Source organism: Condylura cristata, unplaced genomic scaffold, assembly GCF_000260355.1.
Source record: "Condylura cristata isolate star-nosed mole 26May11 unplaced genomic scaffold, ConCri1.0 scaffold00006, whole genome shotgun sequence".
Taxonomy (NCBI): domain Eukaryota; kingdom Metazoa; phylum Chordata; class Mammalia; order Eulipotyphla; family Talpidae; genus Condylura; species Condylura cristata.
In genome coordinates this window covers 28,370,863-28,397,010 of record NW_004567107.1, presented here as the reverse complement: position 1 = coordinate 28,397,010, position 26,148 = coordinate 28,370,863, and the positions used below count along the sequence as shown (strand labels likewise).

General features: G+C 35.1%; 1 protein-coding gene across 1 annotated transcript in view; it reads right to left on the bottom strand.

Moving 5' to 3' along the window:
- Positions 1-9,059: 9,059 nt before the first annotated feature.
- Positions 9,060-26,148, bottom strand: part of KIF27 (kinesin family member 27) — a 62,046-nt gene continuing 44,957 nt past the window's right edge. The window contains exons 14-18 of the mRNA XM_012721126.1: positions 21,296-21,511; positions 16,552-16,758; positions 15,919-16,117; positions 12,945-13,109; positions 9,060-9,544 (exon numbers count right to left, since the gene is read on the bottom strand). Coding sequence (XP_012576580.1) covers positions 9,060-9,544; positions 12,945-13,109; positions 15,919-16,117; positions 16,552-16,758; positions 21,296-21,511 — 1,272 coding nt within the window. The remainder of the gene's footprint in view (positions 9,545-12,944; positions 13,110-15,918; positions 16,118-16,551; positions 16,759-21,295; positions 21,512-26,148) is intronic.

The following is a 26,148-nucleotide window of genomic DNA, read 5'->3' as shown; positions in this document are numbered from 1 at the left end:
AATAGAACTTCCCATCCTCTAGCATAACTATTATTGAAAAGACAATATAAGTGCTGCCCAGGATGTGAAGAACTGGAATTCCCATACATGACTAGTAGGGATATTACATGGTGAAACTGCTGTGGAAAATAGTTTGCAGTCTCTAAAAGTTAAAGGTAGAATTACCATATGACCCAGAAATTACACACTTTTGCATCTACCCAAGAGAACTGATAACATAGTCATACAAAAATCTGTACTCATATATTCATAGTATTCTAGAATATTGCTACTCATAGTAGCCAAAAAAAAAAAGCAGGAATAATCCAAATATCCAATAAACATTAACATTAATGTTAACACATACAATGGGATATTATTCAGCCATAAAAATGAATAAAAGTTACATGCCACCTGAATCTTGAAATATTATATGAAGAAAAATCCAGAAACTAAAGGACATATTTTCTATGATACTTATATGAGTGTCAAGAATAGGCAATTTGTGCCATAGTAAATTTGTGGTTGTTTGGGTACAGGGAAAGGGGAAATTGAGACAGTGCTTATAGTAGTAGTTTCTTTGGAGGATGATGAAAGTGTTCTTGAATGAGTATGATTGCACAACATAGTGAATATACTAAAAACTACTGAATCCCATGCTTTTAAGATAGTGTCTTTATGGTATGTAAATTTTATATGTTTAAAAGTTTTGAAAATGACATGTGATCCAAAATCTGTAATAAATCCTAAGCAACTGTAGAGATCAAAGCAGTAAACCTTGAGCAGTTCCCGGTTTACAGAACGACAAAAGGACTCAGCAAAATCAGTCTTCCTCCCCAGAAAAACTGATAGGATGTGATTTCTGTATTCAGCTTATAATACTTTCCCCTTCTGAGCATGCATACTTTAGGTCAATTGAAAAGCAATTTTACTGTGAGTTTACATCCAGTATTTCATTTTGTGTGTGTGTGTGCTTAGTTCAAACTTAGTTCAGAGATATATTTTCATCTCAAAAAGTTTCAATTATGTGTTCCCTGACCTTCTTTATTTCTCCATAGTGCTTATCACTGGAATGTAAGTTCCCTGAGGGATAGAGCTTTTAGTTCTTAGCTCTCTCCTTGACAATAACAGGTTCATAGAAAAGATAAAGAATACCTGCAACTTAAAACTCCACAGAAATTTTCCACCTGCTGTTTATAGATGCCATATTTGTCATGTTTTCAGAATGTAACTTTAGTTAGGAGCTCACCCTTAGAAGAACACAAATTCCTCCCCATGTAGGAACTAAAGCCAAGTGTACCACCTTAGGAATTTGGATTTGCAATGGCCATATTGCACAATCAGATCCTTACATCTAGTTTCCCTTTTCATGTGACAGTGCACTTTATAGTAAACAAACCTAAGATCTCTGTATTGCTCAAGCTAACTCTGCCAAGAAAGTATACGCTGCTATTCTTCTCCAATTTGTTCACAATCCACTAGAATACTTCTGACTGTAGATTCCATTCCCCTTAAAGTCTTGGCTTCTCTTTGACTACTTGGTTGCTCAGCTCATGGGTGCTTCTACCTAAATAGAGACAAATTGTCCTTAACATTGGGTAAGGATGGGAATGAAATTCCCTCAGAATGCTTATAAAGGAGAGACCACCATGGTAAGGTCAGATTTAATTCTACTAACTTATTGTAGATAGTAGCTCAGAGTATCAAATGCTGAACACTGATTGCTGTTAATTTGATATCATATCTATATACATGTACCAAAAATTAACTTTTACACTTTAAAATATTTTATGGTGACCAAATGAAAACTATTCTCAGTTTTAAGTCATTTTCTAGCCAGATGTCATCAATAAGTTATGTAACTTGCTAAATAAGAAATAGCCAGATACTGGCAATTAAAAACCCAGTAAAGCCATCTTAGTTTATCCATAAATCACATAAGCATGAAGCATTTGTTAAGCCTATAAAACTACTCAGCTGAGTATTTTTGAGAATAGAACTCACATTAAATTTTAAAGAAAGTAGAAACTATTATGAAATTATTTCTACTGCTGATAACACATATTTCTAAATTTATGATAATGTAACTTTTATTTTATACATATGTTTTTTTTAAAAATTTATTTGTGCAAACAGAACTGGGGTACAGGCCAGATTCACCAGGTACAGGAGAGGATTCACCAGAGACAGAGTGGGGAGCAGAACAGAAAGATCAACGAAGTACACTGCTGAGGGGAGCAGTGGGCAGGTCAGGAGAGGTCTGCCGCGCCATGTTGTCACCTCCAGAGCAGGTGAGGATTGAACTCATGCTGAAGTGGCTTTAGCTTCTTAGTGTTGTGCTTTAACCGGCTGCATCACCAGGGAGGGCCCCATATAATGTATTTTATATACATCCATAAAAAAGCGGCCACATTTGTCTTGAAAAGTTATCCCATTTTGACAGCCAACTTTATGGAAAACTTGATAATAATTCATCATAAATATGTATGATAATTTAGTTTTCAAAGTGCTTTCATATATTTAATAAAGCAACAGATGACTAACCCTATAGTAAAAATAGTTTCCTATTTAAACACAAAGTAACAATGTACAAATTGTTTTTTTAAATAGAGGACTTTCTGTGTTAGACAATGTTATTATTTGATGTACACCATTAATAAGATTGTAACTTGGGCCATTCTGGTAGTCCTTTATAACCAGTAACAGCTGGTGCTTGCCAGGAGAAATAGGATTAGTTTCTTTCTTCAAATGGAAAAATTTAATGCTGCCCAGCCACCAGGGGGTGGGAATTTCCAAAGGTGACTGGTTCTTCAGTATAGAAATACTTTTCCTTCTTCCTACTTTTCCCATCTAGAAAAAATCATGCTATAAAACTACAAGACTAACACTTTTAAGACTAACACAAATAATCAAAATTATAAATTAGTGAATTCAGATTAATTTATCATTCCTTTTCATGGCAGTGAAATATCACTTTGGATCACAAATAAAAATAAGTATCAACTCAGCCTAACAAGGCAAACCAATAGCTGTTGATTTGTAGTCATGAATAGATGTCATTTATCCATGGGCATTTCTTTAAAAAAAAAAAGATTGATTAATGCCTGCAAGAACTAGTGTGCAGGCCAGAGGAGTGAGGGATGAGAGAATTCACCAGAGACAGAGTGGGGAGCAAAACAGACTGAAATATACTGCTGAGGGGGGCAGTGGGTCAGATAGGAGAGGTCTGCTGTGCCATGTGGATCACCTCCCTGGCTGGGAATTGAACTTGGCCTACAGTGGCTGAGGACAGTTTCAGAATGCTGTACTTAACCCCTGGTGCCACCAAGGAGGCCCCTTACCCAGAGGTTTTTCAATAAAAAAATGCAGGGATATTTTGCAGAGAGAATATTTAAGCAGAACCGTTGTCTATCATTTTATAAAACATAAATCCTGTACATTTTCCTATAAGCAAAAATTTTGACATACTCTTCATCAGTAAAATTATTTAAGTTTTTAATATTTTCTTCAGCTATGTTATGGCTGTTGGAATTTATCCAAAACTACTGTTTCTTATAATTCTCTATTAAATGGTTCCACAGTTTACATTCAAATTCCATGCAGGGTAGTTTCTTTTCATATAATCCTGAACTAACATTAGTAAACATAGGAAAAGAACTAGTATAAAAACTAGGATGTCTATTTTCAAGTGCAAATTTGATAACTAGGAGTATTCTTCAGTGTTTAGAGATAGTCTAAGATTTAAGTTAAATTTCAGTGTTGGTGCCAAAGAAATAATATATTTTTTATAAAAGAAAATGTTTAGGGCCCTCCTTAGTGGCACAAGGGTTTAGTTAAAGCACAGCATTCTGAAGCTTGTCTGCAGCCACTGCAGCACAAGTCTGATCCCTGGCCAGGGAGGAGATCCACGTGAGGCAGCAGACCTCTCCTGTCCCATCTGCTGCTCCCCTCAGCATTATATTTCAGTCAATCTGCCTGTTCTGTTCTCCACTCTGTTTCTGGTGAACCATCTCATCCTCTCCTCCCCTGCACCTCTGACCTATACCCCAGTTCTTGTATGCATAAATAAATCAATCTTTTAAAAAAAAAAGTTTATAAAAAAATCTAAATATATTCTTTGCTTATGTATGGAATGCTTTAAAATAAACTTTTTATCTTATTCTTCAGCTGTTTGAATCCTGGAACCTTGTAAGGGAGGGGTAAGTAAGCCATAATTTGCCTATAAATTATTGTTGGTAATTGGGGAAGATAAGGTCTAAGAAGTGAATCTTTTAAAAATAAGACAACTCAGCTTAAGTAAATTCTAAAAATATTTACATGTCAGATTTGGAAAATTGCTTGCTTTAATATATACTGTAATCAGCTAAAAAAATCAACTAAAAATAGTTTCAAAATACATTTCTTTCCCTTTACTTGAATTACACAGTAACAATGAATTTAACATTTTTGAAGCTTAAGTATGTTCCTTTTTTTTTTTTAATGTTTTAAAAAATATCTAGCTCTTACTCTTCTGTTGTGGATGGTTTTACTCCTTGGAATGTAAGGATCCTTGCTCACTATAACAGTCTGATACTGTAGTATTTTTCTTTTTTTAAAGTACTATAGGCATAGCGCTATGAGTAGTAATTTCCCAGTAGAACTTAATACTCAAGCTTGTTGATATATTTGGCTTCAGCTTAATTATACTGCTAGCATTTCAAATAGTAGTGATTCTGCTGATTCATTATGAAAATTCCTAGGAAATGCCAAGTTTTAATGAACTTTCTTTTTATAATTTTTCTTATTCTAATTAGCTCTATGTTGGGGTATGGTTGGAGTCAACATGAAGCCATTGTAGAAATCAAACACTATTTCAGTATTTGATGCCAGGTATGCACTACATACTAAAAACATGGAATGGAAGCAGTTACCCCTAATGCAAGCAGCAAAGAGTGCATTGTTTGTATTAATTTAAAGACAAACCTGATGAAAATCAACCAACGTCAAGGTAAACAATGATGGTGATAAAATATTTCTCCCCACTAGCAAGTACAAAGTTCTACTACTCCACTCTTCAAATATTACTGCTTACATGAGCTAAAAATAACACATACCCAATGCATCTGAGATATTTGTTATAGAAAGATCCCTTTCCACCTTTTCTCCCCAAATTTAAAAATACAAATGTAGAAGGTATTTTTAGTACTAATGAAGGCAGCCTGCAAGTCTGTTATAACTTCAAGTGTAAAAAATAGACACAATATTTTTTAAAATATTAGTGATCTTGAGAATTATGGACAGGAGTGGACACTGATTTCAAATATTAATACACTAGTGTTTTAAAAGTCACAAAAATCAAAGAGCAAAATATGTCAGAATTGTATTTAATGCAATGAGAGTCTGTGTTGACTATAGGACCAAACTCCCATTAACAATCTGACTTGGTTACAACTCGTTCTAAGATTTAGTTAAGACTTTTTCACCCCTCTATATACCAAACCCACTGTTACATAAGGATTTATCACTTTACTGGTCTAAACTAATACAAACAGGATAATGACTACTGACAATGAAGTATACATGATTGAAGAATATATGTTTTAGTGAATCTTTTGAGCCTAATGAATATTTGAAGAATGGAGAGACCCCTCAAAATTAGCATTACAAACAAAAACATCTTTATTTATGTTCTTGTCACCTATCATTCCCATACTTACAGAATTCTCCAACTCTCACCTGTAGCACTCTGGAATTAGGAAAGGAACTAGTACTTTACTGGACAAATGTTTCTATTTCAGATACTTTGTTAAAGGTGGAGAAAAAATGAACTCCCAAGCCCTCAAACATATTTTATACACACAGAAAAGGGAAAATACAATGACAAAACATTTAGACTAAGGAAAACATGTGAAACAGAGGAAAATCTGGTATTAGTAAAGGTAAAAGAATTATTGTGTTTGCCATGGGATAGTTGCCTTATTTTCTCTTTCTTTTGTGAGGGCGATCACTACACTAGAATGACAATAAATTCACTTCCAGAATATACTGTTCAGGACCTTATTTGTGTGTATGAAATCTATCATAGCATGCAAAAGATACGTGTTTAACTAAAAGGGGGAAAAGTGTATGTATCTTTGTAATTTAGAAGTCAGTTCACATTTGCATTAGTAAATCTTACCACTTTTTGATAAAACTTTTCTTGCTTTTAGAAGTTATGTTTCTGTCATGAAACATATGTTTCTGTTATGTTTCTTAATTGTCCACAGGTAACAGTTAAGTGTCAATTTCTTGTCCAAGCAGGATTCCAGTGTCAGAACACATTATTACATTCTTTCTAAATTATCATTTACTATTACAAGGAATTTAATATATAATTGGGATCTTCACTTGTTAATAAGTAAAAGATTGCTCTGCTTTGAAGGCACAATTCTTTTGCCATTACATGTATGTATATATATCACATATATTAAGTAGTAAGTATCATTAAGCAAAGGCAAAAAGAGGAGACTATTTGCTTAAAACCAGAACACCTTACTTCAACTCTTCCCTGTTAACATTTCCAAGTTTGTTTGCACATTAGTTGTCTGAAGCAGTTTCTCATTGGGTCAATGTTTTAAGCTGTGGTTCAGTTTCCAAGAAAGGGACAGAAGACTATCTAAGCCAAAATTTAAATGGATTTTAGTACTATGCATAAGAAATAATGAAACCATTCATCAGTTTGCTTTGGTTTAGTTTGGTTCTTAGCAATGGGACTAAGGAAACTAGAAAAAGGGGACTTTAAGTCTGAATACAGAATCACAGTTTAGATCTTAGATAAAGTGGTCATGATCCTCACTAACAGAGAAAAGGACAAAAGTAAACCATCAGTGGCATATTAGATTTAATAAAAGGACTTTGCAAGGGAGTAAGTAACTAATTGAGTACACACCCATAAGTGAGGGTGCTATTGCTACTGTAACTTCCAGACATTCATTAAAGAAACTCAACTTTATTATACAAGTAACATTTTGGTAAAGTAAAAAAGATAATGACTGGTCATAAGACTGGGATATTTTCTGTAACTAAAGAGTATGATAAAGAATAGGTTGTACTGGCTCTCCCTGGTGGTGCAAAGGGTTAAAGCACCACATTATGAAGCTCATGGAAGCCACTGCAGCATGAGTTCGGTTCCCAGCCAGGGAGCTGACCCACATGGAGTGGCAGACCTCTCCTGTCCTGCCCGCTACTCCCCTCAGCAGTGTACTTCAGTAGATCTGCCTGTTCTGCTCCCCACTCTGTCTCTGGTGATTACTCTCACCTACCACACCTCTGACCAGTACCCCAATTCTATAAACATAAATAAATAGATCTTAAAAAAAAAGGCTGTATTTTTAAATCAATATTTATTACTTCTTAATTCCAAACAGAAGTTTATAATCTGTAAGGTTTAGACTAAAAATGTATTCAATAAATATTTTCATTTACATATTTATAATCTCAATTACAGTATGGCCACCTTTTTTAAAAAAAAATTTATTTATTCATACAGAACTGGGGTACAGGCCAGAGATGCAGGTGTGGTAAGAGGATTCACCAGAGAGAATGGGGTCAGAACAGGCAGATCAACAAAGTACACAGCTGAGGGGATCAGAGGGCGGGTCAGGAGAGGTCTACAGCGCCATGTGGATCACTTCTGAGGCCTGGGATTGAACTGTCACTAAAGTGGCTGTGACTAGCTTGCAGTGCTTTACCCCAACCTGTTGTGCCACCAGGGAGGGCAACCTCCTTGCTTTCAAGGGGTCACTGAGCAGGCTGTTGAAAAAAAAAAAATCTCAGATTAAGCCCATGAGACTACTAGCTAAAGATCCTCTGGTTTGCCTTCACATTATAGAATCATGTATGTGCCATATGACCAGGTATCTTTTCCCTGAAATGTGAGGATGCTTTAGTGTTATTCTATCCTTGTTTCCCTGTTCCATGGAACTGCATCCATTTTCCCCAATTTAGTAGCATAATGATAGATACACTGGAATAGGGCAGGAGAGATTTGAAAATTTATATTCTATAATAATAGCAAACTAATGCTATTTCTAAACAAATAATATATTTTTATAATTAAGTTATCATGTCATACATTTAATATAATTTAAAGTCTAAATTAAAAAAAAATCCAGAAAGAGTGAGATCATGCTTACAAAATTAAGACTGGCCATAAATTACACTAATGCATACACCCACTTAGCCAGTTTCCGTAGCCCAGACTGCATCTTAGACTTCCGTTAGTGTGTACCAAAATACATGCAGCAGGTTACTCTCACTCTGACCCAAGTAATACTTAACAAAAATAAAAATATATAGTTTTACCTATGAACAATTAGGGACTTGGGGAACAAACTGCCATGCACTTGAGAACAGGCATAGAATTTATAGTTGGCCCTCCATATACACGGGTTTCACATGAAAAGATTCAACCTACTGACATATGTGGTTGGATGAATCCAAGAATATGGAATCTGCAGATAGAAAAAAACCCATGTTTTTTGTGGATTTCACATAAATATACACGGGTTTCACATGAAAAGATTCAACCTACTGACATCTGCGGTTGGATGAATCCAAGAATATGGAATCTGCTGATAGAAAAAAATCCATGTTTTGGTGGAATCTTATTATTCAAACCCACATTGTTCAGGAACCAACTGTACTTTTGAGAAAAACAAAATAAACATAAAATAATTATAACCTTTTATAATATACATTTTTTACTATGTAATAATATACATTTGATGGGTATTTTAGTTTATAAGTCTACAGTTTTGTTCTCCAAATATGCCTGGGGGGAAAAAAATCCAAGCAAATTTAGAAGTAGAAACATTTTAAAGTTCTACTGCTTAACAGTATGGGTAATATTTCCTAAGTTATATGAAAATGAAAACTCCCCAAATATACTCTTGGAGATGTACCTATCTATAGTATACAAAAGGGCTTAGGCGGCAGTTCTTCTTCCCCTTCTTCCTTTATCTTGAGGGAAAAGCTAGTACACATAAGCTTTTTAAGTTTTAAAAATTAGAAAAAGGAACTATTTCATACATCTACTTAATAAATATTCTATAATTAAGTGCTTAAGTTTTCAAGTCACTTAGTTTCTTGGCTACTTCAATGGAATCAGCAGTCACAGATCCAACCCCAACTCCAAGACTGGAGCGACGTAATGATAATTCCAAGGCAGAAATCTGACGTAATTCTTTGCGACACAACTTTACAGGTGTGACACCATGAAGCTGCCCCACATTTCCCACTGGCTGGATTTGGACTGGTGGGCGACTATGAGATTTTATAAATTGACTTTCATGTATTTCTGTTTTATCCTCATTGTTTAACAAATGGCCACTAGTGGGTGCTAAGACGCTATAACTTGGAGATATTTCTGGTCCATCTTCACAGAGTTTCTGAGGATTTGGTTGTGTTCTTAAGCAGCTTGCTGAACTGTCTAATTCTCTCTCCTTTCCACATAATTTCATACTTCCAGTCCTGGATGCCCATTTTAATTCTTCTGAAACCAGGCCTGCTTCTTCTATGTTCAAGATTCCATCTCCAGCATCATGATCTAAGAATGATCCAAAAAGAAAAAAAAGTAAGATTTCCTCAAAAATCATTATTTTGATTTTATCTCAGCATAAGTATATCATTAGCATTCTGTATAAATTCTTCCAGAATTTTTTTGTTAAATGACTTATTTTAGACAAATAGAAGTATGACTATGAATTTTAAGAAGTACGACTATGAATTTTACTTAGATGTGTTTTGAATGTGAATAACTGAGCACTTTTAATTCACATAACAACGTAAAGTAATTTAGAGATTTTCGTATTCCATTGAAACACAAGATGCCTTGGGCCTCTCTGGTGCCCTTTCATACCTGCCCCCCCGGGCTTGCCACTGGTCAATCACATCCCAGTTTTAAAAAGCCAGCACATGAGAATACTGGCTCTGCCCCATTTGTCCAGGGAATCTTCTGGGACATGGCATTACATATATGGAATCTAATCTTGGTTGGTGCACCTAACATGCAAGCAAGGTTTCTGTTCTCCGAATCTACTCCTAGGAATATACCCTTAGTGGAAACACCCTTTTGAATTGAGTGACTGAAGTAAGGACATCACAGATCCTCAAATCATAAAATCATCTAATATCAAAGACCAAAATTTGCTTAAGGAAGTCCATACAAGTACTAGATCTAATCTGATGAAAAATGTCACCTTTTTGTATCTGCCAATATGTGATTAGTTTACTTCTTTGCCTGCAAACACCATGTCAAAAAAACAAAGTTTCACCCTGCCTAAAGACTTTTTACTTAGCCTAGGAGATATTTGACTCCAAAATTTAAAGTGTAAAGTTTCATGTAAAAATATAGATTTCCAACTTTTATAGAAAAACGAGAAGTACTGTCAGTTTCTGCACAGCAATAGCAGCTGAAGCAGAGTCATCCCATTCCTGTATCAACTGCTGCTATTCCCACCACTCACTTTGCCTTTCCAGGTTCCTACAAGCCTTTTAGTTTGTAACATCTGGTTTAAAAGATTTCTGGTTTTCTAGTTTTAAAAATTCTGTCACAAAGAAAAAACCTAACTAGAAAATGACATAGATCCCCACATGAAACTAGCAGATACTCACAAAGTTGACCATTGACAGAGACTCCCAACCTTGGCTTCACATTAGAGGCTCCAGTGTCTGAGGGGAGGGAGTCAGACAGCTTATTTTTTAAAGATCTCAAATGAAAAGGCAGGAGGGTTCATTGGAGAGGCTCATTCCTAAGCCCACCTGGGTTCTTCACAACAGAAAGTTTTCCTCTTCTGGAATTTTTCTTTTTTAAAAAAGATTTATTTACTTATTTATCCAGAACTGGGGTCCAAGCCAGGGCTGCAGGGGCTGTGAGAAGCTTCACCAGAGACAGAGTGGGGAGAGCAGAACAGGCAGATCCACGAAGTACACTGCTGAGGGGAGCAGTGGGTGGGTCAGGAGGGGTCTGCCTGGCCTTGGGTGGTGGTGGTGGGGTGTCAAACTCACACTTAAGTGGCTACGGCTAGCTTGCAGTGCTGTGTCCTAACCTGTTGTACCACCAGGGAGGGCCCTCTTCTGGAATTTTACTTTTGAAGGGAAAACTGGAGAAGGTAAAAGGAGTCCAACCAGATCTTTCGACTCTACTATATTTCTCTAGTGTCCTCACATAGTTTTGTAGTGATTTAAATTGACACAAGGATAGAATTTTAAATACACACAAGACTGCATGTCACAAGTATGTGAAACACTTAAAACTCTCCAAAAATTGCAATGGTTACCAAAGAGAGAGGGAAAGGGAAATGTAGGTTAAAGGGTAGGGGAGTCCACATGATAATAGGAATGGCACTTGGACTTTGGTGGTGGGTGTAGTGAAGCTAATAAGGATGTAGAGGTGTGAAGTGCCACAATATTTACACAGTACTGAAAACTAATGGCAAACCAATAAAAATGTTTGAAAACAAAATAAAACCAAAGTTAGAAAACAGATGCATTTTAACAGAGGATAACCAAGAACCATGATATTTTAATCAAAAGATTTTTTTCTGCTACTTGAAAATGCTAAAAATATTCAAGACAAATACAAATCTTCTAGGTAAATAATGAAAAAAATATTTTAAATGCCAAGACAGTTACATATTAAGTAGAATACTGAGAATCAGAAAGCTTAGTGTCTTTGACAGGAGTTTCTATGTTCATGTCACATCTTTATTCTACGGAAATTTTTATCCTAGTACACTGGGGCAGAATGAGGACAAGTAAACTTAGTTCATATTCTAACTACTGTGTGAGTTACCTGAATTTTCTGGCCTAATTTCCTTCACCTAAATGTGGGGTTAGCAGACACACACACACTAAGGCCAATCCTGAGTTTGAGGGTTAAATGTCTATAGATGTTAAATATAAATAAAAGTTTGCATTAGAACTACTTTTCTAAACTATTTATAAACTGTGAATTATGCTTATATGTTTGGAATTTATATTTTCATTGCACATATTTTTCACTGGTTTCTTTACATCTCATTCTTTAAACACAAAATATGTATGTTCCTGAAAAATTGTAAAGTCAACTTCTGATACTTAATAAGAATGTTTTCTCTTGTAGACTATTTTATTTTAGAAATATCGATTCTTCTCTAATTAGCTGACTGAAGTATATTTTTAATCATAGCGCTCTATTACATTCATGAAATTTTTTTGCTTTTGCAAAAGTGTTTTGTTATTTTATCAGTAATTTAGGAATTTACTATTTCTCTATAGCTAGACATAATTATACAAGAAATTATCTGTTTATACACCATTGTTTTACTACATTTTCTCATTTCCTGAGGAGTTTCTATGAAATAGAAAGAACCTGATTTATCTTAAAAATACATACATGGTTTTACCTTTACTTTTAAAATTCTCAACATACTTTTGTGATAATCGAAAATTTAATTTACTATAAAAAAGGAAAATAACAGTTATCTTAGATTATAGTGTTATTTAGGAACTAAATTAGTTAAGGAATACAAGTACTTAGTATATGGTAGCCAATCAATAAATATTATTTCCTGCACATGCATATGTTTCTTGTTTTACTTTTTAAGTGGTTCTTTCTGTCTTATACACGTAGACACGAGTTGAAGACAACAACAATGACTCTAGACTCTGAAAAATATGCTTTTTTACAGAGGAAAGGCGGGAGGGAGGAGTGAACAGAGGGAGGTGACAGGGTAGTGACAATAGAGCTTGGGTGGAGGGTGAGTGAAACATGTAGATATGTTAAGAGATGAAAGTATAACCCCAAAATTACAGGTATGAAGATGGATGATAAATCAACAAAATTTGAGCTAAAAAAAAAAACCTAATTCTAAAGAACCCAATTAAAGAGGAAAAGGCCACACTACAAACCAAGCAAATGCTAGGGAAGAGACTGTTAGCATGGCAGGTGACACTGAAAGTCTTACATTCAGATGGTACTAGCTGCCTCCGAATTGTTTCCCCTACAAGTTCCTTAAGTTTCTTCTTAAGATCTCTGCTGGTTTTCTTATAGAAATAAAGATCTTTCTCCAGCTGCTGGATTTTATCTTCGTATGTTTTCAAAGTTTCCATAATGCCTTCCCCATCTTGCTCTATAAGACAGAAATTTACATTCAAGCCCAGTATTAAATCAATAAATGAAAATCATGTTCTACCAGTCCCAGAATATATTTCAAAGATCAAAAATACATCTTGATAGATTTGTTTTCAGTTAGAATTTGAGTTCTTCTTCCTGTAAAATCTTTCATAGTAGGATGAAAAATTCATTTTCTCTATCCCATCTAGTTACTAACTAGATTTACACTTAGAAGTAAGATGCTTTCTATAAAAGTTCATGTTTGCAACTCTATTCATTAGCTGCATTAATATCTTCTTAAAGTTTATATCAGGAACCATGGATATATGGAAAATTACAGATCCAAGAAGGACACAGCCAAAGAAACCAACCAAACAAACCCCCAAACAAAAATCTGTCAAAAGAAGCTAGAAAGATTAAAATTTAATTAGAGAGGGAAAAGGATTAAAAAGGAAAATAGCATAAAGTTCCAGTTTATGCCACAATGTAACATTAACTATTTTATATTATTATTATTATATTATATTTTAACTAATATAACTATTCCCATTGATATATGTTCTGGAAACAAGCCCAGTTTGATGATCTTCTGGTGAGAGTGCTGAGACTTAAACAACCCTGGTCCCTTTTTTTTTCCCTCCTCCCCCTCCCCGTTTTTTTTTTTTAAACATTTTTACTTTTTTTTATTATTTTTTTAAAGGTTTATTTATTCATACAGAACTGGGGTACAGGCCAGAGATGTGGAGGGTGAGAGGATTCACCAGAGACAGAGTGGGGGTCAGAACAGGCAGATTTACCAAGTACACTGCTGAGGGGAGCAGCGGGCGGCTCAGGAGAGGTCTGCCACGCCATGTGGTCACCTCCGGGGCAGGCGGGGATCGAACTCTTGCGGAAGTGGCTTTGACTTCTTAGTGCTGTGCTTTAAACCGCTGCGCCACCAGGGAGGGCCCCCCTCCCCGTTTTTTATCCCATTCCCCACTCCACCCCCACAAAATGTCTCTGGTATATGGTTGTTCATTATTTTTGTTATTTTCTCGCCTGGTCCATTATACTCCTGCTATGAGTGAAACCATCCGGTATTTTTCTTTCTCTTTCTGGCTTATCTCACTAAGCATGGTCTTTTCCAGCTCCATCCAAGTTGCTGCAAAAGACATGTGTTTCTCTTTTTTGGTTGCTGAGTAATATTCCATTGTATATATGTACCACATCTTTTTTATCCAGTCATCTACTTTTGGGCACTTGGGCTGCTTCCATGTTTTTCCAATTGTAAATAAAGCAGCAATAAACATGGGGGTACAAGTATCTTTTTCAATCAGTGTTTTTGTGTCTTTTGACAACCCTGGTCCCTTTTTAAAAGATTTTTATTTTGTGTAGAAGAATGGTGAGTAAGCCAGAGATGTAGGAGGTGAGAGGATTCACAAGAGACAGGGAGGGGAGCAGGGCAGGCAGATCTACTATAATAATACACTGCTAAGGGGAGCAGCAGATAAGACAGGAGAGGTCCCACTGTGTCATATGTGGGTCAGCTCCCTGGTTGGCCATTAAACTCAAGCTATGGAGGTGATAGTGCTGAGACTGAACCCCTAGGCCATGAGGAGGCTCCCAGTTTATTGACCTCCTGAAAATATCATAGACTTTTAAAACTTACTGTTTTCCTATTTGATACATTTATAAAATGGTCCAATGTTGTGATTTTCTTGTTAAAACTGGCTGGTCTGTAAAACTTAAGTATATTTGCATGCTTTAAATCTATCATCTTGTTTATAAAAATACTTAAATTTAATAAATCACAAATGAGAATCCCCCCAAAATAATATGAATCAACTTAAGTTTATGTCCCATATTTAGCTGAAATTAGATAAGTCATTGTTAACATTTTCAACTCAATGAAAAACAGGCATAGCTACAGAAATGAATAATTAAAAAAAATTCACACTTATCTTATTGAGCTATTGAGGTACAACACCAGTCACTTCAAAAATGCATTAACAACTCTATTAAAACATATATTTAGAGACAACAGATCTGAGATGAGGTAATAGACCTATTTGAATGAGATGATACAGGGAGTCCTATCAAGGAAATCTTACCACCTTGCAAATGGTTACTAATTCATTAATTATAGAATTAATTTAAAGGCAAACTGCTTCCACACTCAAATGAGTTAAATTTATTTCTAATGTTCTGCTTACTCAGTCACTTTTTCCAGATCCCTTTTAACCCACTTCCAGCAATAGAATCTTAAGTATCAAGACTAAGCAGCAGTACCTGTTTAGCCTGGCAGGGACTGTCTTGCCATAGTAGCTGTTTATGCTGAGCTAAATCCCAGATCACTATTTTAACAGCTCTTTCCACACCAGAGTTCTGTTGGAAACTGGTAACAGTATATGCCCACTACTGGTAGAGTAATTTTTCCCTAAGACATAACTTTAATAAATTAAATTTACGATCTAGAACTAGAAATGTGATAATTTAATTTTGTAAAGGGAAAGCAATTTAAATATCACAGAAGACAGAATTTTTCAGCTGTATAACACAAACCCAGAATTCCCACATTTCTACATAAAAGTTTGACCACCAACAAACAGAACTGCAGCATTTCTTATATGTGCGCTGGGGCTAGGAAGAAGGAATGGCTTTCAAATATGAACAGCCTACCTCAAACTCAGGTATCTTAACATGTAGCCAAAAATGTAAACACCAAAGCTGTGTAAGTAACACTTTATTCATGTGGGTTTTTAAGTGATCACATTTTGTCTTGGGTTCCTTCTTCAATCTTCCTCTTGCACATCACTTTTACACAACTGACAGGAAGGAATAGGTACCTTTGAACTGATGTAACAGAAGCTGCATTTTTTGCTCATGTTCCTTTTGCTGGAGGGTCAGTCTCCGGTCACATTGCAATTTCAGATGTTCCAGTGAAGACTCCAACTCACGAACTATATTATTCTGTTCCAGTACCTTCATTTTAATGTCTTCATTCTGTAGTTGCAGTTTCCGTTCAGCTTCTCGCAAATTAACTACCTAAAAAATACATTTTTGACCTTTTAAGTGTGTCTTAGCCTAATCATCTACTTCTCTTAGATTACATCAAATGAACTTCCTTAATCATCATGATATATCACTAGGCAAATACCCATAAATCTAACAGCTTGAAATTTGTTGAGATTCTGAATTGGTAGTAATTTTGAAAAACCCTTTTTGAAAGGTCCTTCGCTTAAAAGGTTCTTTGACTTTCAGAACCCCACAAAGTTAGGTCTGTGTATCATCACTAGGCATCAGATGACATTTAGTACTGTTAAAAAAAGAAAAAAAGTCATGCTTATATCTGTAGTTATTAACATCAAATCTTTAGGTCTTAGGCCTTTTCATTTCTTAAAAAAGTTCTAAGTAAATGTACATGGAAGCAATTTAATCCCTTCTTTATAAGGAAAATATTCTATTTCTCAAAAACAAACCTTATTAAAATATCTGAAAAGAATAGCTCTAATCTCAACAGGACTCAGGCATGTGAGTTTTTCCAAGACATTTGCTTCACTATGAGAGAGGTTTTGTAATGAAGCTCTAAGTGAGCACTGGCGACTGTTGATACTTTCATTTTTGTATTCAATCGCAGCTTCCAAAGCTTCAATTCCTTCTTCAAGTTGGAAAAGAGCATGTTCTTCCTAAAAAACAAAATAGAAATCATGCATTTAAAATGAAATAGTGTAACTTGAACTTTATCATATATTAAGATCTTTCTATGCTATCTGAATCTAATGTACATTATTCTTCTAAATTTTAAGAAAATAGTATTTGAATGCTTGCCTTGCTCTACTACACAATGTATATATACATACGCACACACATTAAAAAAGCATATATAGCTATTGAATCCTTGCAACAAATCTTATGTAATAAATGGAAAAGGAGAAGCTCAGATGAATTGTTAAAATGTTCCAAGGTCAACCTGTAAGTGCTGACTATTAATTAATATCCTTGGATAAAGCCTCAGCCCATGGGATTGGCAGAGGTGTCTATCACTACAGATATACGGTGAAATCTGAAGAACCCCTTATGTCCCTTCAAGGATTTATTAAAAACAATATATTGTTGAAGTGCCCTGGACTATGGTGATGGCATAGGGGTGATTTGGTGATGGGAAGCCCATGGGGATTACAACTGAGATGGAAAAAGGCACAAACTGATGTATAAAAAATTATTATACTATTTTTTTAAAGCTGTATAATGCTAGCAGAGAAGAATGAAATAGATTTTGGGTAAGTTATTAAGAACTGATAATCCAAGAAGAGTCTATGGGAAAAAAGCAGAGTATGGCATAAAAACATAGTGAGGGTTACAGTGGAATATTATTCTGCAATCAAAAAAATAGGCACAGGCCTTTTGCAGCAACACAGATGGAGCTGGAAGGGATCAGGCTTAATGAAATAAGCCAGAAAGAAAAAGAAAAATACCAGATGGTTTTCACTCATAGCAGGAGCATAAAGGACCAGGGGGGAAAAAATAAAAATGAACAACTATCTACCAGAGACATTTTATAGGGTTAAAGTGGGGAATGGGATAAAAAATGGGGGTGTGAGGGAAATAATGTAAACAGACTACGGTGATGGCACATGGATGAACTGGTGATGGGAAGTTCACAGGGATGGCAGCTGAGATGAAAAAAGGCACAAAGTGATGTAAAAATAGACTATGATAAAAAAAAACAACTACTGAGGATTTAAGAATATGATACATTTCATAAGGTTCCTATAAAATGTCATCAGAGGGAAATCATAGACATTAAAAATGGTGACTGCATACAATTTTTTTCATATGCCAGATTTCCTTTGTAGGGAAAAAAGTCTGATGAAATCCATGTCTGAAAACCTAGCAGTTCTTTGAAAAATCTGAGTAACATGTTATTTGTAGGAGTAGGGGGAATGGGAATCCAAAGCTCTGGTAAGAAGTTATTTCAGACTTGCTAAGATCTAGACATCTATTTCTGTATACCTGTGCTGTCTTGCCATACTCATAGTCTATTGCCCAGCACAGTATATATCACTTAGTTTGAACTGAGTGTCTGCTGAATGCGTTAAGAGAAAAAAGTATTTTCAAATGTCTTAGTTACACAACCCAAGTGTTTCTCTCTACTCCTCCCCCGAGAATTTCAAAGGAAAATAATTATCAATATTTGTGATCTACCTACAGAATAGTAAGGGTGACTTTTAGAAATTCTTTTCTGGTATTTGGAGGATAGGATGTAATAACTTGTTTTAGTGAGAGGTTGAACAACTGCTTTGATAATCTCTCAAAAGAAAGAATTACTCAGCAGTTATAAAGGATAAACTCATGCCCTTTGCAGCAACATAGATGGAGTTGGAAAGGATTATGCTCAGTGAAATAAGCCAGAATGAAAAAAAAAAAAATCAAATGCTCTCACTTATAAGAGGAATGCAGAGAAAGCCAAAAAGGAATCAAGAAAAAAAAAAGGAACTACAATAAAGTAAAAATCAAAATCATCAGGCAACTATAGAGCAGAGACATTCTGTAGGGGAGGAGGGAGAAGGACCAGGACAGAGGTGGGAAGAACACAAGGGACTATGGTGATGGTGCAGAGTGAACTGGTGGTGGGAATTTTGTACATAGCACAAAAAATGAAGGAGGACATATTTTTTAAAATAATAGAAATAAATAAAGGAAAACAAATTTACATCCTGAAAAAGGTGCTTAGGTAAATAAAAAAGAGGAACCAGAAAATAGTTCAAAGTATATGTTTGACTTCTGAATGATCATACTTTATTAAGCACAAATATGGAAACAGCCTTTATACATACTCTATACATACTGAGGCAAGTGCTTTGCTTCATTTGTTTCACTATGAGAGGTTTTGGAAACAAGTTCTAAGTGAGCACCAGTGACTGCTGATACTTTGATATGTTGGCTAGGAACAATTTGGAGCAAATTTAATTTCACCAGATAATAAAAGGCAACATGACCTCAGGACCCAGAGGTTAGCCAGCCCAATCTTAAAACATGAGGATAAAAGTTAAAATAAACACAGATATTACAATTTTTATATTAACTTCTTATATTGCACTTGCTGGGCAGCAGTTCAACATTAATAGTAAAGTAGATTTAAAGTAACATTTTTGTTTCATTTCTGTATTTTATGCAAAGTATTGCTAACTTAAAAAAAAACCACCAAAATATTTAAAAAGCAAAATAGTTGGATAATTTTGCACTAATACAGTGATCCAAAATCTTCATTTCCCATGAAGTAAGTACAATTAGTAAAAATATTTAATTTATGGTGGAAAGAGAAAATAATTCCAACCTAGTTTAAAGCCTTCAAAACTGCCCATTCCACCTAGATTTTATCTGTCTTGTATCCCATCAGGATCGCGTGTTCCTGGTGATTTGCTATTGACAAATAATATTAATCTTGGCTTGAAAACAGGTGAAAGCAGAACCTACTTCGGAGCTCATTAAGAAGAATCACTGTGGGGTGAACGATAGAGTTAGAATTTCAGTGTGGAAGGTAATGTGGAATTACATACATGTGTTGACTTGCAGCGCTGCACACCTGAACCTTACATGGTGTTATAATTTTAAAAAAGACTCACCACCATCATGTGGAAGAAGGCCACAGAAAAGCTCATTTAATTTGGTGTAGGCTCACCCTGCACCAAACCAGCCCAGAGTGGATGCTAAATAGGTATCACACAGGGTGCTGTATATTCACCCCTAAACACTGAGTAATGCTTTTCATCACAGAATTCTATATGAAATAGAAATGTCAATGTTTCTTGACCCTCTGCTTTTCGAAAACATAATTTCTCTGTTCCTATCTTTATTCTTTAAGTCTTCTATCTAAAATAGTCTTTTCTCTTACTCTGATCAATATATCATGTTGTTCATAATCCATCTTAAGTTTCCCAGTCCATAGAGGACTCTTCCAAATAATCACTGAATTGCTTTGTATAAAATAATATGTATAGTTTTATTCGGGATCTGAAATATTTGTAACATTAATGTTTTGTGTTCTTCAGAATATAGTCCTTTTTTGTATATTTCTTTTCCCCCAGATAAACTATAAGTTTTGTAAGTGAACACTACTTTCTACTTTTTTGTTTCTTTCACAGAGTTGAGCAGGCAAAAACTCCTTACATATATGTTTTGCGGTATTTTAGACTCTTATACCTTCGTATCTGTAAGCTTAGGCTTCAATTTAACAGCCTGGTTCTGTGATTCTTTGCACAGCTACCAAGTTATAAAACAGGGCAATAGAAGCTTACAATGCCATGTAGCCCCAACAAGTTAATCTTCAATTCTTTTCATCAACTCAATGAGCAATAATCTAATTTCATGAAATTATTGTTCTTGTTCCTTCCTAGCCAAACTGCTTAATCTTCCTCTCATATTTGCTCCAATCTGAAACACTACAGATTGAACTTAAGTGTATGACTTCCAGCAACTCACTTCCTCTCAGAAATGTTTCCTTGCTTTGGTAATGACAGAACATCAAGAATGAATACTTGCAGATAAATGTCAGATCAGAAATTCACCTTTGATAAAGTAAAGTACAGGTGCCATTGCCAATTGAAGTAAAATTTTGCAAAAAGACTACATGGAGGACAATTTGATAGCTAGTAAATGAAACATCTCTGAACAGTTAAAAAAAAAAATAGATGCGAGAGGAACCATATAATCCCTTAAATAAAGGTATTTTTATTTGGATTTTAATTTTATGTATCCATGTGGCTGAGGCTTAGCTTGGAACATCCTCCCAATCACAGAGCCTTTCTTTCCACGAAAGGGTTCCATGAAATTGTTAACCTATTGCCCTTGGCATCCAATGTATATCATGAAATACCTTGTATCATTTAAGAAAACTGTATTGAGAATAGGTAGGCACCTTGTGGAAACAACTGAAAAGATGCTCTCAAATCAGTTTTAGGTTCTGTGGTTTCATATGAGAAACCCTAGATGAGAAAGTGTTAGTCTCCCAACCTCATGGGCTTCAATTGAGGCCATGACAGGCTCCAGTCAAGCATGGCTGTGATGCCTGAAAAGTGCCAGGCAAAATCATTTGTCTGATGAAATCTCAAGGAAACAAAGTTTACCACTTTTATCATTTTTATGTTTAAGTGAAAGAGATGGACGTTATCATCCAAGTGATCCATCATACAGCACTTCCAGTTCCAAAGAATACTGACTTACTTCAGGTGATAACACGCTACCATTTTTAAGTTTCTCATCCACACTGTTTCTTTGTCTCTGTAGCTGTTCCTTTTCTTTCTGGAGGGCTTGAACTTGCTCTGAGATCTTTATTTTCTCCTCAGCTGTGCTGTTTTGAAGCTGTACATTCTTTTCAGATAACTCTTGGTCCAGCAAGCTCAGGCGAGTTGATATTTTCAAAATATCTGTGTTTAAAGCCTAAAAAGATACAAGCAACCAGATACCCCAAAACAGTCAGAAAACCATCTGCATCTGACCTAGGAAAATCAGAGAAAACTAGCAAATAGATATGTTTCTACTCTTGTTCTATCAGGAAATATGGACAGTTAGGTTTATGGAGATTTTCATTTGGTTTAATATAAATTTTAAAGTATTTCTCATCAATTATCTGTATAAATTACCATCAAGTTTATAATTTTTTTTTAAAAAGCAGCCCCTTAACCCTGACTTTTACCTGAATCTCGCTTTCCAAAAACCACCTTCTTCTACCCTTTGAGCTATTACTTCTGGTATGTATGTCTATGTTTCAAAATAACTATCAGTTTTGAATAACCTATTGACTGTCTATTATTGGAAGATAAGGATTAAGCAGTCTTATGTCTCCTCTTCTACTTTCTCAATATATATTACAGTTCTCCATTAAGTTGATAGCTTACATGACTGTAAACTGTCACTATTCATAGCTAAACTATTTCATATACAATGATCATGCTTCCATCTGATACTTTCATACTTTATGTCCTCATTTTTGTGAAACATACCCTCTAGTTTTCTGAGATAAGTTAGTTGGGAGGGAACTTTTAGGTGAAAATGCCTAGTCTCACATCTGATTAAGAGTATGGGTGAAAAGAGAATTCTGGACTGGAAATAATTTTCCTGAAGGGTTTTGAGACTGTTTCAAGTCTCTAAACTTCTAACAAAGAAGGCTAAGTAGTCCGATGCCATACTCATTCTTGAAATTTACAAGTGCTATTCTTTTCTATCTAGAAGCTTTTTAGGGTATTTCTTTCCTACTCTAATATACTGTGAGCATTCATGTTGCTGGGCCCTTAATGAGCTATTTCAATCCAGTGTCTCATGTCTCCAGTATTGGGAAAATTTTTTGTATAATGTCTTTGATGATGATCTGTCTTCCATTTTTATCTAATGCAGCTTTCTGGAACTCCTATTACTTGAATTTTAAGACTACTTGGATTTACCTGCCAATTAAATTTTTTTTATCCTGTTTCCTGTTTATCTTTCACTTTCAAGAATATTTCCTCAATAAGTTGATTCTGCCACTTATTTAATTTTAAGAGTTGTTTCATGTTTTTGTTTTTTGTTTTTTGTTTTTTTAAAAGATTCATTTATTTATTCATACAGAACTGGGGTACAGGCCAGAGATGCGGAGGGTGAGAGGATTCACCAGAGACAGAGTGGGGAGCAGAACAGGCAGATCGACGAAGTACACTGCTGAGGGGAGCAGCGGGCGGGTCAGGAGAGGTCTGCCACGCCATGTGGTCACCTCCGGGGCAGGCGGGAATCGAACTCATGCGGAAGCGGCTTTAGATTCTCAGTGCTGTGCTTTAACCCGCTGCGCCATCAGGGAGGGCCTGTTTCATGTTTTTAATAGCCAGCAGTTCTTGTTCTACGGCTAAAACTATATTGCCCTATCTTTTAAGATTAAGTCTATTTTCCAACATCATATATCCAGCTCCTTGCTGTATCTTTTATTACTCAAAGCTCCTCTTTTTCTTTTGTTCTGTTTCCTTTAAAGTCAGTAGCATTGTGATATACTCATCATAATTAAGACTTAAAAATCACATATTAAAAAGATAATTATTTCATAACATGTCTAAATCAAACTATTATGCTGTGTATCTTAAACCTTTATACAATAATGGATTACAACTATTCCTCAATAAAATTGGGGGAAGGCAGGAAATAGGGAGGAAGATTTGTGGTGGGTATGATTTGTCACTATAGGATATATTTGGGATCTAGCCATTTCATTGGGGATTACCAACTATAATTTTTCTATATTTTTTTTCCAGGAATTGTATCAGCAAATCTGCCGGTCTCCTGCTGGGAAGCATAAATCTGACTGCCAGCATTCTGGGAACCAAATAGAAAATGGCTGTCTTAGGGTTCATATGTAGAATATATTTTATTACCTGTTTCGAGGATTCTAACCCTCTTCTGTCTGGATCAATCATCAGAAAATAAACCGTCTAGTTCCAAGTAAGAAAAGGATGGTTTCCTATATACACCTCATTGTCATCCTTATGACTCCCTCAAATCTTACAAAGCTCTTGGGCCCTTCATTTCTGAGTCTTTTGCATGTTCGATGTGAATTATATCTCAGAAGGCTGTTATTTGGGGAAAAAAAGTTAAAGTCTTGGCTTTCATTGGTATTTCTCTGTCTCTAAGACTTTGGAATAAGAGCTTGTAATCATGCATCTATTTGCTTTCCAGTCTTCAACCATTTTCTGTAATCTTTTGTCTTTCTGAGGTTTCTGCTGCTGTTTCATCCCTTTCATAGTTTTTTAGTAATAGCTTTATTGAGATATAATTCACACACAATACTATTTGCCTATTTAAAGTGTATAATTTGGTGTGTTTTAGTGTGTTCAGAGTCGTGCGATCATTAGCACAATCAATTTTAGTACCTTTCATTATCCCAGAAAACAAAACCCCATATCCACTATCATTTATTCCATTTCCTCCCCAAATCCTATCCTTCCCTAAGTAGTCACTATTTTCCATCTCTATGCAGTTGCCTAATCCGGACATTGAATCATAGAATCAAATCATGTAATTCATGGTCTTATGTAACTGGCTGGTTTAATTTAACATATGTTTTCAGCCTTCTTCCATGTGGTAGTAAATATCAATACTTCATTACTTTCTATTGTGGAGCAATATTCCATTGTATGCATATACCAATTGTGTTTATCAGTCGCCAGCTGATGTACATTTGTGTTTTCATTTTTTGGCAATTATGAATGTTATGAATATTCATGTACAAGTCTTTGTATAGATGTATGTTTTTCACATATACCTAGACATTGAATTGCTGGGTCAGATAATAATTCAATGCTCAAATTTTTTAGGAACTCCAAAACAACTGCACCATTTTACCTACCAGCAGTACATGAAAGTTACAGTTCCTTCATATGCTCACCAACACTATTTTTCTGATGATAGCCATCTTAGTGGCTGTGATAAAGTATTTCACTTAAGTTTTGCTTTGTATTTCCCTAGTACCTAATGATTTTGAACATCTTATAATGTACTCACTGGCTATTAGTATATATTTGGAGAAATGCCTATTAGAGCCTTTGTCCATTTTTAATAGGATTGTCTTACTCAATTCTATGTTTTATACAGGAACTCTTGAGTTGTAAGAGTTCCTTATCTAGTTCTCCCCATTCTGTAGGATGCTTTTTCACTTTCTTGGTAGAGTCCTTTGCATCACAAATGTTTTTAATTTTGTTGAAACTCAACTTACTCAGATATTTATTTTACAATTTATGCTTTAGGTGCAATGTCCAAGAAACTATTACTTAAACCAAAATCATAAAGATTATTCCTATTTCTTTTTCTAAAAGTTTTATAATTTTAGTTCTTGTATTCAGTTCTTTGATTCATTTTGAGTTGTTTGCATATGGTTTAAATATTTTTTTATTTCCTATGAAGTACACATAACTGAGTCTTCTAAATATTTCTGTAATGCTAAAAAAGTAGTCTTTAATGCTTTTTTGTTGGGAAAAGAATCTGGCAGTATAACAATCTCAAGTTGCTTTCCTGTTTTATTAAGACAACTTATAAGCAGATCAATTTTGCCTTGCTCTGCTGTAACTTTCATTTATTTGCACTCCTTACTTAGTATGTTCATCCTTCCTAAATATTACACTTTGTTCAAACTAGAAAAGTGTTGCCTGTTTTTCTTTTTTGGTATTATAAAGTAAACTTATTTCAAGAAAAAAAATTCTCTTACTTCTTCCTTTTTCCTCTCCTTTTGTGATACAGAGAATATTATATAGGTCTTGGATCACTGTTTTCTATTTAACTCACTTGATTTATTTGCTGTTATTTACATGTATTGAGCAGCATCTTTTAAAATAAGATCCTGACAGCCAGGGTGAGCAACATACCTGGATACAACAGAAGCGACTAGACTGTTGGAGGATCTGTCCTTACCCTTCTGTCCATCAGCTTAGTGCTAAAAACTGTTGCAATGTGATTGGGAGACTGAGAACAAGAAGTAAGTGTAGGCCTGTTTATTTCTTGGAGGGGAAGAGGGTAAGAACATGCAACCCTAAACTTTGGCTAAACGGCAGGTTATTGATCTCTGTTCCATAACCTTGGACTCAAGGTTGTTGGAGACCAAGGCCTGGGTAGAAAATTCTTTGTTGAAAATATGTATGCATTTTTTAAAAAGTAATTTCTGATTTCTTTTACTTCCTTCATTATCATTCCTGTTTCAAACTTCAAATTGAGTTAAACGCTACTGTAAGACAATTTCCTTAATTCATAAAATCCAAGTCTTCCAGCATATTTTTTTGCAATGTACCAAGTCTTTATAATTTGAAATATAAATGTATCTCCATTTCATAAAATCTTTTATAGTACCCTGCCAATCCCTTTGGGTAGTAGTGATAATTTAGATAGGTTCAAGTCTGTTTTCCCAACACTCACTCACTATGCAGCATCAGATGTTAGAACTTCTTTTTCAAATGTCCACTAAAGTTGCCAGGGGATGTGGGGAGCTATCTTAGTGGTTACAGAATTTCCCTTTGGAGTAATAAAGACATTTTGGAAACAGTAGGGATGGTTGTTTAGCACTCTGAAGG